Below are 15873 nucleotides of genomic sequence, written 5' to 3' on the forward strand. Positions count from 1 at the left end.
AAGAGTAATACTGGAAATATGACAATAGAATTATCTCTATAAATAATTGCATGAATCTTGCTAGTATATGATTTTGACTTAGCATCCTTCCCTACAAATATAGTAGTGAATGTCTTCCCAGTATTTTGTCTTTATAATGTGCTAAAACAATATCTGCTCCAGAATTAACTATTCTTTATTTAATGTCCAACCAAGAAAACAAATAGATCATCGAACAAATCAACCCAGAGTTCTCACTCAAGGCGATCTATTTATCTTACTTTGGACACATAATATGACGATTTGTTCTCCCATAAAAGCTCTGAAGACAACCAGAGCAAGGTGGATGTGGTAATGCACTACTGAAAGAGCTGAAGGACCAAGATGGGACAGATTGTCATGGAGAAAATCTATCTATGTGATCACTAAGAGTCAACACCAATTTGATAACACACAGTTAATCAACCAATTGTAAAATGTTGCACTCTAATTATGGCAAATAGAATCTGCTACATCACAGTAAACTGCTATAAAAAGATAAATTAGAGGTTGAAGTAAAAACAATTTCATACCATATACACTGCTCCTTACCTTTGCAACTTTGGCCTTTTCAAGCTGCTGTAACTGTTCTAAAGCTGGTCCCTGAGTTGCAGTATCGATTGGGAGATCCCAGACACTACTTCCTTCCCAGACTTCAAAGCAAACAGAGAAAAAATAGAGACTGCAGATGTGTAATATATATAACTCAAGTATATAAAAATATACTTAAATTGGGAATAAGACTAAGTTAGTACCGGTAGTAATATATTCTCTAGTCAATTAATTGAATTTACAGTACATAGCTTTGGCAAATTCTTATATTGGAAACCTTTGTTGTTCCTAAGGATTGGGTTCCTGTGTGGTCTAAAGATATGGAACATAAAATCCAGCTGGATTTCTCAAGGAAAAAATGTAGAAAGGGGTTATTGTTGACCAGAATGCTGAGACAATGGTAGAAATCAATACAGTGACAATAAAAATACAGAAGAAATCAAATCAAAATATTTAGAAAGCATTCAGTAACATTCACTTCCTTACTTTAAACTATTTAAGGTCCTATTTATATAAATCTAAGAGAGCTGTATGTTGATTAGGTAACTTCTAAGAGCACAGAATATCTCAGTAACAATTATAGTTTATTATAACCAAATCCCACAAATCATTGTTTCATAACTACTTAAAATTATGGTTACAGATCTTGGCTTGCTATGAATTTCAAACCACAGCTTCAGAACTTATGTTACTTGCAATTTTACAGAAAGTTTGGTTTTATAAATAACTTTTAATATTCAATCTAAAAGCAGCCAATATAGACACAATCAAAAACTGTTTCCTACCAGTAGTTTGTGGAGCAGTTGACTGAAGTTCCCAAATTGAACTAGTGTCTGACATTGACCTTGTTACAGGTGGCACCATGTTCTGTTCAACTTTTCTATAACATAAAGACTGGGAGTAAACACACTCACGCAAGACAAAAGCTATCTTGTTTTAATACATTTGTTTTCTTTCATTCCAGACAACAGCAGTATTTGCTTAGCAACCAGCATAAAAGTTTATAAAATCAGATCCAGTCATATGGTGACCTACTTTATAACCACCATAGCTATAATTGCAGGTTCCATTACAGGAATAACTTGAGGACTACCTGTAAGATTTTTTTTATCTCCATTCCATTTGAGGAAGCTGAAGAATCTTGAAAGTACATGTTACCCTGTGATTTGGTTCTGCAGAGGCTTCACTGGAATGAGGACATGATATTCAGGAAGATCTCTTACCATAGCTCCCTGAACACCAGAATATGAACTCTTGAAAGAAAAGGAATCCCAGGAAATTCTACCCATCCCATTCAATGGACAAAATTCTCTGCTGGATCACTAAGCATTCCTTCAATAGTATAATACATTGGTAACATACAAAGTAAATAATGTAAAGAATGAATGAGACAGATGGTTGCATGCAAATAAAGAGGTGTATTTGTCAGAGAAAATACCTTGGTGGCCTTGGAACCAGCATATTTACCTCATTTTAAGTGCCTGGAATTGTTGCAAAAGGAGAGCCAGCTGCTGCTGCTGCTGAGATGAGACAGCTGCTTTTTGCTGTTGTGCCATCACCTGTGCATATTGTTGTCTTCAAAAGGAAATGCAAAAAAGTCATTCTGACGTATAAAATCATTTTTTAAAAAACTTTTTAAACCTTCATTAATACATGCACATATAACACACACACACGTAATCTGATTCTGGAAATACACAATGGTCTGACTATGTATATATATAAGCTGCAGAAGCTAGTATTGCTACATCTCCCTTTTGCAGCCCTTAGAGAATCAAGAAAACCCTGATATATGCTATGGAGTGTTGGGATGGAAGTCACATTAACTGATACCTTAAAACAAAGAATACTACATTAATGAAAAAACTAATATCAGATCACAGAACTATATTGAAGTCCTGAAATATTTCCCTTTGTCATGTTTCTTTATCCCATTTCTTTATCATCATCTTTATAGTTCACTTTCTGAAAAGATATACTTAAAAGAAGAAAATTTTTAAATTATTACAAAAGCTCAAGATGATTCTCTTCCATGTTAGTTATCTGTTTTTTAAAATTTGTACTATGTATAACATATTGCACTGTATATTCTTCAGTGTAAATAAAGTTTAAAAAAATAAGGTCTATATATGAATTGCGATCCCCAATTTTTATAATAAAATAAGAGCAAAATTTGCACTTTGAAAAAGATTAACAATAAATAAGTGTCAGGCCTGGAAACCATATTAGACTTTAGGTTTCCAGACGCTGCCACATTTTTCCCCTGAGGGGAAGAAGGGGGGCTGAGGGGTATGGTAACATTCTTCAGACGGTCAAGGTCGGATGGGGTTCACATCTGCAGGAAGAGTGGCAAGAAGATATTCGAATGGACTGGGAGAACGTGGGACCATGTGACCATCAAAGGGGTCAGGGGGGTGGGACTCTTGGGGTTTGTATAACTGGGGAAAAGAATCCGGAACTTCAGTTTTGGAATTGCACTCATTGTGTGCCAGTCTCCTCATGCTAGTAAAGAACTCTGGAAAAGAAATGTCTCTGAGTTTCTTTTACGCAGAAGAGGTATTTCTGGAACCTTGACATTAAGCTTACAAAAAATTACAAATTGATATGGATGAGTAGATAATTAACAGATATGACTCCAGACCACTAAAAAAGGACATCAAAGAAACAGAAAACTGATGACAGAAAAAACTTAGTGGTCCACTGAATCTACCCTTTGAGTTTGTTTTTTGTTTTCTTTTTAATTAATTAATTTATTCATTATTTTTAATTTTTAATTTTTAAATTTATTTTTATTTTAAAATTTTGTTGGATGACAGACATTAAACTCAGTTACTGATGATTGACTCATTACCTTCGCTAAAAATTGGTTCCAAGCTTCTACTACTTTTTCTGTGAAGTAATATTTTCTAACATCACTTGAACTTCCCTCCTGTCAGTTTGAGGTTATGCCCTCATATTCTTAACTTTTGCTTAATATAGAAAATACTGCCTTCTAGAACTTTATTCACACCCTTAATATAGCTAAAGGTTTCAATTCAAGGTTGACTCAGCCTTCCATCCTTTATAAGGTAGGTAAAATGAGGACCCAGATTGTTGGGGGCAATAAGTTGACTTTGTATATAATATACAAATGGATGAAGACTATTGCTTGACATAGTGTAAGCCGCCCTGAGTCTTCGGAGAAGGGCGGAATATAAATGCAAATTTAAAAAAAAATTATGTCACCCCTTTCCTTCTGTCCTCCAGGTTGTACATACTCAGTTCCTCCTGCTCTCCTGATATCTTTTTTTCCTTGGATCTTGCACCATTTTTATTGCCCAACTCTGGACTCAATCAGTCTTATCAATATCTTTTTTTAAGTAAGGTCTACAGAACTGATACAGTATTCCAAATAGGCTTTGACTAAATCCCTACATAGAATTAGAACTTCCTTTTTCCTTCTGGTGATGGATGCAACCCAGAATTGTATTTGCCTTCATAGCTGTATGGCCACACTGTTTGCTCATTTTACAATCATCAACTATGGGTACATCTAAATCCTTTCCTTCCATTGCTATGGCTAATACTGTACCCTGCCGAAGGATTCTTTTTCGCTAAATGTAAATGATCTTACATTTTAAAACAGTGAACTGCAGTTTCCACATTTTTGATCAATTTTCCAACAATCGTTTTCTGTGCTACGAATACCCCCAGGAACATCAAGTCTATTACACACCTTTGAGTCATCAGCCAAAAACCCCACAGACTTTCAATAGACTTACTGTAACAAAAATTGCTGGTACTGGAGATGCTGCATTTGATACATGGCCGTCAATTCCTGTTGTCTAGTCAGACGTTCTTGGTCCAACTCACCCTAAGGGTGTAAACAAATTAGTTACCAAACTTGGAGGAAACCGTACTACCTGTTTGATCATAAGGTAGTCCTCACTTAATGACCAATCGTTCAGTGACAATTCAAACTCTGAATGGATAGTATATTTGACTGGTCCCTAAAACTATGGCCTTTGCAGCATCTGGTCTGCAGAGGCACTTAAAATTCTCTTCCCCCACTTATCTCTCCCCATCTCAACCTTTTTAGCCTCCCTGCAGAGTGGCAATTCTTGGTGGCAGCAGACCCTGAAGTAGAGGCTTGAAGTCTTCAAGGATCTCAGCTGGCCTCCACTGATCTATTTCAGCACCACTGCCACCAAAGAATGCCGCCTCCAACTCCGCACTATGGGCCGCCAGCCCAGTGCCACAAAGTAAAGACACAACTGCTTCCACCGCCCTGCTATGCCCAACTGACTCTCCTACTGTTGATGAGGTATACCTAGCCTGGGCCTATGCAAAGCAGCTGCCAATCATCAGGTTTTTTCCCCCCAAGGCCATTTACATCATTATTACAATGGTTCAGAAAGACTTTAGAAAGTTTCTGAGGTTTTCAGAAGCATTACAAGAAAGCTGCATCCGCTGTTCTCGCAAAGCTTCAGAAAGCCTTCAGAAAGCTTCTGAAACATCACAAGAATGCTGCAAGAAAATTGAGAAGGCCTGACACAGTCAGCAGCTGCCTTGTATAGGGCCAGACCAGGCACACCTCATCAGTAGGAGGAACATGGCCAAGGTCAGCTGAACATGGGAGAACCTGCAAAGCACAGGGCAGTGGGGTGGCTGGGATGTTGTGCTGTAGGGCTGCCATGGTATAAAGATTGAGATGGTACTCCTCAGCAGTGGCAGGGGAGCTGGTGCTGAAGTAGAAGCCCACTGGGTGAGCTGCTAAGACTGCTGAAGGGTGTGGGCTTCTATTTGAGCCCCAGCGCCACTATTGCCAAGAAGAACCACTGTTCATGGCAGCCAAAAGGGCAGAGATTGGGGGGGGGGGAGAAATAGGCAGATGAGAAGAGTTCAACAGAAGGTGGTCCCTTGCCTTACAGGCACTAAGATAGCAATAGAAATTCTGATCCCAATTACTGTTGTGACCTGAGAACTATCTGTATTAAAGTATTTTATGGAGAAGGAAGGCTCAGCTTTATTTCATTTTCTGTGTACCATATGTAATGGTACATAAACAAAACAACAGTTCTATAATGGCAACTAAAATTCTACAAGTAGAGCTGAATTGTGTACAATATATATATCAAGCAATTTAGATAAATATGCAAATATTTGCTATGATACATGATTTAGATTAATGCAATGCTCTTTAATTGAATAATCTTGAACAGCATTCTCTACAATCTGGTGGCCAAGTTGTTCACTAATTCACACTTTACTGGAAATATGCTTTCTCTTATCAAGAGCTGCTAATTTGTTTTTGGGCACAAACCACGTTTCTCAAATATTTGCTCATTTTAAAAGATCTGCTTCAGAGGGACTTTTTGAATATTTAAAGTAAGATTAAACTGATAGGAATAGAAGAAATATATTTTCTGTTGTGGCACAACTGTTTGAACTTTTCCATTAATAGCATGGATCTATTTTATTTTCAAATGAATTGTTAAAGCAATTTGGTTCTATGATATTATGAGATGTATGGGATTGTTTTAATAAACATTTTCTCTTTTTAAAAATACTGTTGCATGTGAAAAACGAAGTTCCAGGTATAAGTTTACTCAGCAATATTTTTTGAACCCATAGCCAATCAGCAATACTTCTATAAAAATAGGAATATAAAATAAATATAAATTTATTCAATGAAAAGTAGAAGAAAATTTAAATTATACCATAGTATTGCCAAGAAAACTACACTGATATAGTCACATAGTCACCAGGAATGATCAGGTAAAGTGACATATCTGAGCCCAGATAGGCTGCATTTGCCAAAATTATCCATATATCCCCTTTCTGCAAATTTGACATGGGCCATCATAGCTCATAAAAGCTAGGAACACTGTAGAAAGCTCAATGACCTAAGTGTTCAATTTCCAGCACAGGCATCTGAATCACATAAGATCTAATACCAACTGAAATCATTGTGTGTATCTCATGAGTTCCCATATGGATAAAATCTTACTTTGCCTCATGTTTTTCAGGTAAGGTGTAAATTCATAAGAACATATAATGAAATAGTCTCCCGTCTACAGTGTGGAATCAATCTCTATATGAGGGCATGCTATAAGCCCAACCTTTCAGACCTCAGGGACCACCAAATTCATAATTTTAAATCCCACGGACCACTAATATGATCTGCCTAATAACTGGCTGGGTAGGTGAGGCTAGGTTGTCATGTGACTGAGTGGGCGTGGCCAACTCAATGTCACTCACATCGAGGAGCACCTCGCCGGCCTCTACTTCACTTCCCCTCCTAACCACCACCCCTTGCCTCCCTGCCCGGGCTCCTTAGGGCCCCAATAGGAAGCAGTTGTTGGAGCTAAGTAGCCACCATGAGAAAGAGTTGGCAAAACAGCTGGCTCAGTTCAAATTGGATCTGACAGAGAAGGAGGCTCAGCAAAAACATCTCACTGAGGACTAGGAACATAGGCTTTCCAAGCAGAGGGAAGACCTGCAGGAGGGCAAGGCCAGGTATCGGCGCCTGGAGGCTCAGTGGGCTGAGATGGTCAGCCAGTTCCAGGCCATGAGGCAGTCCCACTGGAACAAGGACCTCCGGCTCTTCACACCAGCGGCATTTCCCTCCAGCCTTCGCCCAAAGCCCCACACCAGGAGGCTGAAGCAGACCCCGAGTCGGAATTTCTGCCCCCCTCCGACCCACACAAAAAGACCCCGAAGGGGGAGACTCTCTGCAGCAACAAACGTTCATTGCATGTATCCGTCCCAGGTGCCGTAGTTTGAGGACTCCTGATTTAGTGCAATATAAAAAATGCAAATAATTTTTCTGCGGACCACCAAAATTTTCTCACGGACCACCAGTGGTCCATGGACCACCAGTTGGTGACCGCTGCTATAAGGGATCATTCTAGTTTGAGAGCCCAAATAAGAATGATACATATCCTTCATTGATATCCAAGGTATAGTAATACCTGAAACAATTTTACTTAAAAGCTTGTTGAATAACAGCTTTGAAAATCAGTGAAAAGGAAAACTGACTGCCTTAATAGTAAGTACTATGCATACAACTCTCTTGCTCCACACAAGGCTTTTTGCACCTCTCTCTTAAAAATAAACATGGAAAATTGAGACAGTCTCCCTAAAGTTCACTACAGTAAAAAAGCATATAAATAATTTCCTACAATCAGCTTGTCTTGTCTAATTGTTTTAATGCAGTTTATGAATTTACCATATGCAGAGGTGATGCTGGCCCTGGAGTGAATGGGACCCTGCCCCATATTTTCATGATGTCTCCAAGGGGCTGGAAGCTGTCATCACATGCTCTTTTCACCAATAATGACATTGTGAAATATCCAGCTTGGAACCACTCTGTCATCTCCTGATTACTGAATGGACCTGCAAAATTACCCACCAACATATATACAAAGTTGAAATCCCCAGAAATAAGTTAAAAAACATCCAACCAATGTTGTACGAACAATCACAAATGCATGTAAATTTATTAGGGATCATTTTTAATATTTTACCTATTTATTTATTGAGTGCCCTTGAGTCAGTTTTGACTCATGATTACTTTCTGGACTACAAATAATCCTTGACTTACAAATAGTTACTTAGTGACCATTCAAAGGCCTGACATATCTCCCTGGAAGGGGGAGAGGGGAAGAAAAGATACTTATGACTTGGATTCAAAGTTTTCATGGTCACATATTCCATGGTTGTGACCACACTTCAGATGTTTGGCCATTTACGTAATTACATTTTATGACAGTTTTGCCAAAAACTGGCATTTAGTTCCTGTTTTCAGCAAAACTGTGCTCTTAGTGAACTATTAGTTCACAAAACTGTAGTGTTTGCTCAACAACCACAGTGGCTTTCTTAATAGACACCACAAAAAAGATCATAAAATTAGATTGGTCATGTGACTGATCTGCTTTATGATTATAATGAGTTATGAGGTGATGGTCAGGTTTCATTATGGTTGTAACTCAAGGATTACCTGTAGTTTCTGCAGTTTTCTTGGCAAGGTTTTTTCAGAATTGGTTTGCTATTGCCTCCGTCTTAGAGCTGAGAAAAAACGACTCACCTAAGGCAGCTCTAGAATATATGTATTCTTAACTTGACTTTTCTTCAAAGAGCTAAGTAATATACATACCTCATTTTTATGTTCACAACATTGTGAACCAGATTATCAAAATGCATGACTAATCCAATGTCATCTCCTAAGCAGTATTGACTGAATGGAGTTTTAAACCAGATTCTCCGCAGACCTATTCTGACGTTCTAATCACTACAACTGCATTGGCTTTCAGAAATTGCTAGACATACTAAATTTGCTGACATGTTTAACAGTTATAGCTGATAATTTTCCCAATGGAAATTCTGTCCGTCCATCCATCCATCCATCCATCCATCCATCCATCCATCCATCATGTGATTTCTCTCTTGTTTCTAACAAAACAAAATGAAACAAAAAATCCTAACCAAACCAAACCAAACCAAACCAAACCAAACCAAACCAAACCAAACCAAAATACTTACCCTGAATTTCTCCTTGAGGATCTTTGTAGAACCATTTTTGCATGGACTCATGGTGTAGTGGTATTGAACTACCCTTTCCTCTCTGCTCTTGAAGTTTGGCTGCTAATCTTTCATCATCCAAGGCACTATCTTGCAAATATGCCACCATTTTTTCTGCTTGCTATAATTAAAGAGAATTTGCTATAAAGAATATAGCGGGTAAACAATCACTGAAATATAGTGAAAATACCTATGTAATTAATATGGTTGGAGGTAGAAAAGAAAAAGGGCCGGTTTAGCTCACGCTGGTAAAGCCTGTTATTAAGGCTTATTAAGAACACAGTAGCCTGCAATTACTGCAGGTTCGAGCCCGGCCCAAGGTTGACTCAGCCTTCCATCCTTTATAAGGTAGGTAAAATGAGGACCCAGATTGTTGGGGGGGCAATAAGTTGACTTTGTAAAAATATACAAATAGAATGAGACTATTGCCTTATACACTGTAAGCCGCCCTGAGTCTTCGGAGAAGGGCGGGGTATAAATGTAAACAAACAAACAAAAAAAAAGCTATTTAAAATCCTTAAGACTGGTCTTATATTGCACATACCGTATTTTTCGGTGTATAAGACGCACCTGAGTATAAGACGCACCTTAATTTTGGGGGAGGAAAACAAGAAAAAAAGAATTCTACCTCTGCCCATTGGCCCAATGCAATTTGCAGAACCGCATTTCAGGCAGCGGCCAGTTTCCCTCCAATATGCTTTGGTGAACCAGCGAGAAAAGCATTTTCAGGTGGCAGTGCCAGCCGCACTTTTTGGATTTGGGGAGGAAAGCACTTTGCATAGAGTAGCAGGGAATGGGGATGGGGGGTGTTGATCGGTTGTTTGAAGGGGAGAGGGAAGCTGCACCCGGATAAAATCTCCACCATCAAGCAGGTCTCGGAGGACCTGGCTGACTTCTACAAGAGAAACAGGGGAGGACCCAGGCTGACGGAGGGGGGGGGGGTGCGCCTTCCTGGACGTTGCCGACTTTGGCTCTTTCCTCAGTGAAAGTCCTCTGCAAGGACTTCATGGTGTAGAGGTGCCGGGTGCTGTGGCTGAAGAGCCAGCTTAGCAAGTATTACAAAGCCATCTGCAACCTCCTCAAAACAGCTTCATGGTGGAGATCTTATCCGGGGCAGCCTGAGGGGGGGGGGGGCAGAGGGTCAAAGCATCAGGACCCGCCGCTTCTCTGCCTCTCCTCCTCCCAAACTGACCACAGCACGTGCAGTTAAGAGCGTGCACCTTCCCCCTCCCCTTCAAACAACCGATCAACCCCCCCACCCCCATTCCCTGCTATGCTATGCAAAGGAAAGTGCTTCGGGGAACCAGGGAGGAAAACATTTTCAGGTGGCAGGTCGATTCGGGAAGGAAAGTGCCTCAACTGGATCAGGGAATGCACCATTCCCCAACTCTGGCCTTTCCCCGGAGCTGCCACCCACTCGCCGCCCGCTTGCCCTTCACCTTGGGTCAGGGCCCAGGGACACCCCATTCCCCGAGGCCCTGGAGCCACCACCTGCTCACCGTCTGCCTCAACTGGGTCAGGGAATGCACCATTCCCTGATTCCAGCCTTTCCCTGGAACCAACGCCTGCTCTTCCTTCACCACGCGGCATATACTTACCTTCCTCCAGCGGCTGGCTGTCAGGAAAGGCAAGCATCTGAAAGTTACCGGAGCTGCTCTCCTTGTTGAATATGCCACCACCATCGCCGCCTTATTCTATGCGCCGGCTGCGCAAGTGCACATTATTTATTTCATTCATTCATCTGCGGCAGGTTGGGTGTGGGCTTGCGCAGCTGCACTTTTGGAACATGGAACAAGGTGGCAATGGCGGCGGCATATTCAAGGAGAACGGCTCCGGTAACTTTTGGATGCTTGCCTTTCCTGGCAGCCAGCCGCTGGAGGAAGGTAAGTATACCCCGCGTGACAAAGGAAGAGCAGGTGGCGGCTCCAGGGCCTTGGGGAATGGGCCTCGGCCCCTGGCCGAAGGTGTAGGGGGAGTGGGCGGTAAGCGGGCAGCGACAGGGAAAGGCAGCAGCTCCAGGGAAAGGCCTGGTGCCCCGGCCCCTGACTGAAGGGCAAGCAGGCAATGAGCAAGTGGCGAGCTACCTTCCCGGTGTCCAACTTGAGAAGGCAGGCAACCGGAAGCTGACGTGGAAGGCAGGCAAGCATGGCAGAGCTTCGGGGAAGGGAGTAAGCTGCTAGCTCCTTCCCAGCGGGTGGGCGGGGCTACATTCGACGTATAAGACGCATCCAGATTTTCACTCTCTTTTTGGGAGTAAAAAGGTGCGTCTTATACACCGAAAAATACGGTAATTATATATGTTAGGCAGGGGTGAAATCTACTTATCTTCCCTACTGGTTTGGAAGTGCACGCACTGCGCGCGTGTACTTGCATCACATGCACACACCGACCCTCTGTGCATGTGCAGAGGGTAAAAAACAGGTTACTTCCTGGTTAAAACCAGGAAGTTACGACAACCAGGCGGGTGGGTAGAGCCTCAAGCTGCCATCACTACCAGTTCTCCAAACCACTGGCCGTCATTGCTACCAGCTTGGCTGAACCGGTCCGAACCGGGAGCCTTTCACCCCTCGTGTTAGGATGTTCAATGAAAACTGGTCACATAATCAATGAAATCAACAAATGAATTTCTACATTAAAAGGCAGTTTGAAAGAATGTTGTTTGTTTGTTAGTCAATACAGCACTGATTTAGCAGACAACAATAATTGTGCTTTAGGAGGAACTCAAAACTAAACAAGAATGGAGCGATCAAGGGATTGATATGGCATGATACTCACAAGTGCAGATATATTCTAGATATGAGAAAGATGTTAAACTATATGGTTTTTATAATGAACTAACAGAACTGGACAAGATATTAACAGGGACAGAAGGAAAATTGATAAAGAAAATGTACAGCTACTTATTAGACATGAGATTGGAAGAAGAACAAGTAAAGGAGACAATGTATGGGCAAAAAACTTTGGTTATGCAATAGAGTTAGACAAATGGCAGAAACTGTGGGATAGAAACTATAATGCATTACAGTATGGTACACTGATTTAACTGCTATGGACAGGAAGGCACTACAGAGAGTGATCAATTTGGCACAGGAAACCATTGATTGCCCTCTAATACCACTGGATGACATTGCCAGGTCTCACTGCTTTAGCAGACTAAGGAAGATACTCAGAGATGATTCAGTGGTCAGTGTCTCTTCGCACTTCTACCATCGGGCGGAAGACATCAAAGCATAGCCAGCCAAACAAATAGATTTAAAAATAGTTTCTATCCTTGGGCTGTCAGACTCTTAAACACAACCACAATCACTCCACACACACACACGGAAACGTATGACTAGTTTTTCTTTTCCTTTCTTTTTTTCCCCTAATTACTTACTTGTATAGGGGTTATTCTTTATACTATTTATGTTATTTGCATTTTTTGTCATAGATTGCACCAGTGAGGCTAAAACCAATTTCGTTGTATACATGATGTACAATGACAATAAAGGCTATACTATAAATTAACAATGTCAACTGCATACAAAGAAAACCTGTATAAGATGTTTTATAGATGGCATTTTGCACCAGCGAGGTTGGCAAAGATGTTTAAATATAAGTTGGTTTAATGCTGGAAGTGCCATCAGATACCTCGGTCATATTATCATGTGGTGGTCATGCTCAAAAGCAAAAATAATATTGGACAAAAATACATAAGTGGCTGGAAAAAATGATAAAGCAGCATATTGATTTAAAACCAGAAATATTCTTGTTGGGGATTTTACTGAAAAATATAGTAAGGGGAATGCATATTTAATTATCCATATATTAACTGCAACTAGAATTGTATTTGCACAAAATTGGGAAAGTGAAGAAATCCCCACAGATGAGAATGTGATCAGGAAAATATTAGAATGAGCAGAAACAAATAGACTAACACTAGCAATTAAGGAGAAAGAACAAACTGAATACTATATAACATGGGACTTACTTTATCAATGGTTAGATAACAAAAATGGAAGTTAGAAACAGGGAAACAAAAGAAAAAGGTAAGTGAAATAAAGAAGATATGTTCAGAGAGAGAAGTAAATATTATGATTATTATTTTTAATATTATCATTTTAATATTATAGAATTAATGTTAATGTAATGAATATGGTTGTAAATCTTGATTATCATTTTACAAAGATACACACAGTTTAATTGAAGATGGAATTATTATATTAAAAAATTAAAAAATGTAAATAATAATAATAATAATAATAATAATAATAATAATAATAATAATAATAATAATAATTGTGCTTTAGAACTTGAATGTGAATTACTTATTAAATTAAGTTTATGGTAAATCACAAATCAGTGAAAAGAACTTTGAGATCACTAACATCAAGTTTACATCAGTCGGTCAGTTACATGAATTCACATTTGGTCACACAAAGGTTCTATTTACAACCAAGTAACATGATCTTCAGGGTGGTCTCTGAGTCCCAAATATGACAAGGTAAGTGAAGAAAGGCCTGTTAAACCCTCATCCACCCAGTACCAGAAATACCAGGATCAAGGAAAGGTATGCTCACAGCTACTACAAATGCAAATTTCAATGAGAGAAGATGAAAGGATTGATAGCCGTTATTTTGACATCAGTGTGGGGTAAACTAGAGAAATCAGGGACTAGATGATATATTGTTGGGTAGCCGTAGACCAAGTTTCTCATGATTCACTACATCTGCAATTTTTTTTAAAAGAATACCGTCTAATGGAGCATAAAATGAAGAAATGCTGAAAGGTATCATTTTCAAAGTTCAAATGTAAGAGGAATACCAAAATGTATAAACCTGATAGTGATAATCCATGCTTAATATGATCTCCAAACAAACTGTTTAGCTACATAAGAAGATCTTGTAGAAGACTCCCAAGAAAAAAGAGATGACACATCTATCTGAGGCATAAGGGAAGATTGAGGTGCTGGGGCTAGACTGAATGGCGAAATGCAAATTTACTGTGTGGTATCATCTACTAATAAAGCAGAGGAAGTTATAATACAGCACTACAGGATTATGAAACTAGCAAATTATAGATCAATAAATGAAAACTGTTTATCCTCAAGCAAGACATTTCCAGGAAGTAATTAAAATACAGATGAAGAATCACTGTAGATCTGAAGTCCCTTTCCTTTTTATCAGAGTGGTAAGATAACTCCATTTTATGTAGCACAAGTGGAGATGCTTTTTAAAGTCTATTAAAATGGCATCAATCACAACTGTTATAAATATCAAAATCACATTGAGTGTAGGGGAAAAAAACATTCTCCCCAACTTTCTGAGTTAGCAAACCTCCCCTTTTCAAACTCTGCCATCTTCTCATAGCGCCTAAATTAATGAAAGTAGGATAATGGTTTAATACTTCATTTATTCTATGAATATTTTTGTTCATAGATTTAGTTCAAAGACTTCATTGTATAATATTTCATTCTTGCTTTGCCTGTTTGAAATCTATACTTGTTTTTATATGCTAAGTGCTGGCATTTCATTATTTTTCTATCAGAAGGCCTGGGTTGGGTACAGGAGCCAGAGGAAAGTAGGAAACAAGGCAGTAATGTAGCCTTCTCATGTTCCCTTGTGCTGCACCACCTCCAAGTTTCTGGGAAGAGTAATTGAAAGGTGTACTTCCACTGAAACAGCCACAACTTCCCCAAATTTCATTGGATCATTCTGTAAATTAGCTCATTTGGGATCATTCTGTAAGTTAGCTCATTTGAGTTACTATGATTTAATAATTGTTGTCCTTATACCTTCCATTTTCACTCAACTGAAGGTTACAAACAGACATGAAAGTGTTAGGGGTTTTTTGACAGATGTATCTAAGGGAAATATAAAATAACTTTAAAATTAATAATTTACAGATGTTTTTACCTGTTCTAAATGTTTGAGGCCCTCTTCATCATCAGGGTCAGTAAGAGCATTTCCCATACCAGGAGCAGCCATAACTGATGCTTGAACACACCTTAAGGCCGAATTTGGACTAGAATCTGAAGGAGGGATAGTGGAAACTGCTTCTGAAGGAATTTGTGGCAAAGACTGGACAGTAGAAGGAGAGTCTAGAAGGAGGAAAACAACAAATACAAAATTATTTTGGGTAGTATTACATAATTAATCAGAAATAGCATTCTCTTTTCTATCATCTTTATATTTGCTTTCCCCGTATACAATTTATTTTTAAAGTAACAGAAAAAATACCCTTTGAGCTTCCTGCATTTAAAATGCTCTAGCTAGCTTCCATGATACTGACTGAATAACATATTCATACCCCAATTTCAGAGTTAAAATTATAAAATAAATATATTATACTACTGATATACTACTATACTATAAGCAATCTGCAGGCCAAATCTGGCTCCTAATTACTATTTGTTCAGAAGAGCCATGAAAAACCTGGATCTTAACCCCGGGCTTTGGCGATGGAGAGTGAGACACCTTGTGTGATTGCACTTGCCGTTTTTTTTTATCTTTTAATGATTTTAGTTTCTTTGATTATGATCTGTCCAGAACCACTGAGATTTAGATGACATATACATTTAATATACTATGGTTAGTTGCACAGCCAAGCAAATGTGGAGACTGGATTTATCATTTTTGTCCACCTATCAGGTGCTTCCCAAGGACTTGGGTTAATTATTATTCTTCCTAGACTCACCATCCACCTAAGTCCTTGTTTAAAAAATACTATCTCTCTACAGCTGACACTCGGAGACAGGGCAAT

General features: G+C 39.3%; 1 protein-coding gene across 4 annotated transcripts in view; it reads right to left on the minus strand.

The window, feature by feature from the left end:
* The window catches only part of GIGYF2 (GRB10 interacting GYF protein 2), a 103413-nt gene that overhangs the window by 16290 nt on the left and 71250 nt on the right, over positions 1-15873 (minus strand). For all 4 annotated transcript variants that reach the window (XM_058186966.1, XM_058186967.1, XM_058186964.1 and 1 more), the window contains 7 exons: positions 15027-15211; positions 9094-9253; positions 7781-7947; positions 4332-4423; positions 2038-2145; positions 1356-1450; positions 571-671 (listed from right to left, as the gene is read on the minus strand). In XM_058186966.1, coding sequence (XP_058042949.1) covers positions 571-671; positions 1356-1450; positions 2038-2145; positions 4332-4423; positions 7781-7947; positions 9094-9253; positions 15027-15211 — 908 coding nt within the window. The remainder of the gene's footprint in view (positions 1-570; positions 672-1355; positions 1451-2037; positions 2146-4331; positions 4424-7780; positions 7948-9093; positions 9254-15026; positions 15212-15873) is intronic.

This window comes from Ahaetulla prasina, chromosome 6 (genome assembly GCF_028640845.1).
Source record: "Ahaetulla prasina isolate Xishuangbanna chromosome 6, ASM2864084v1, whole genome shotgun sequence".
NCBI lineage: Eukaryota > Metazoa > Chordata > Lepidosauria > Squamata > Colubridae > Ahaetulla > Ahaetulla prasina.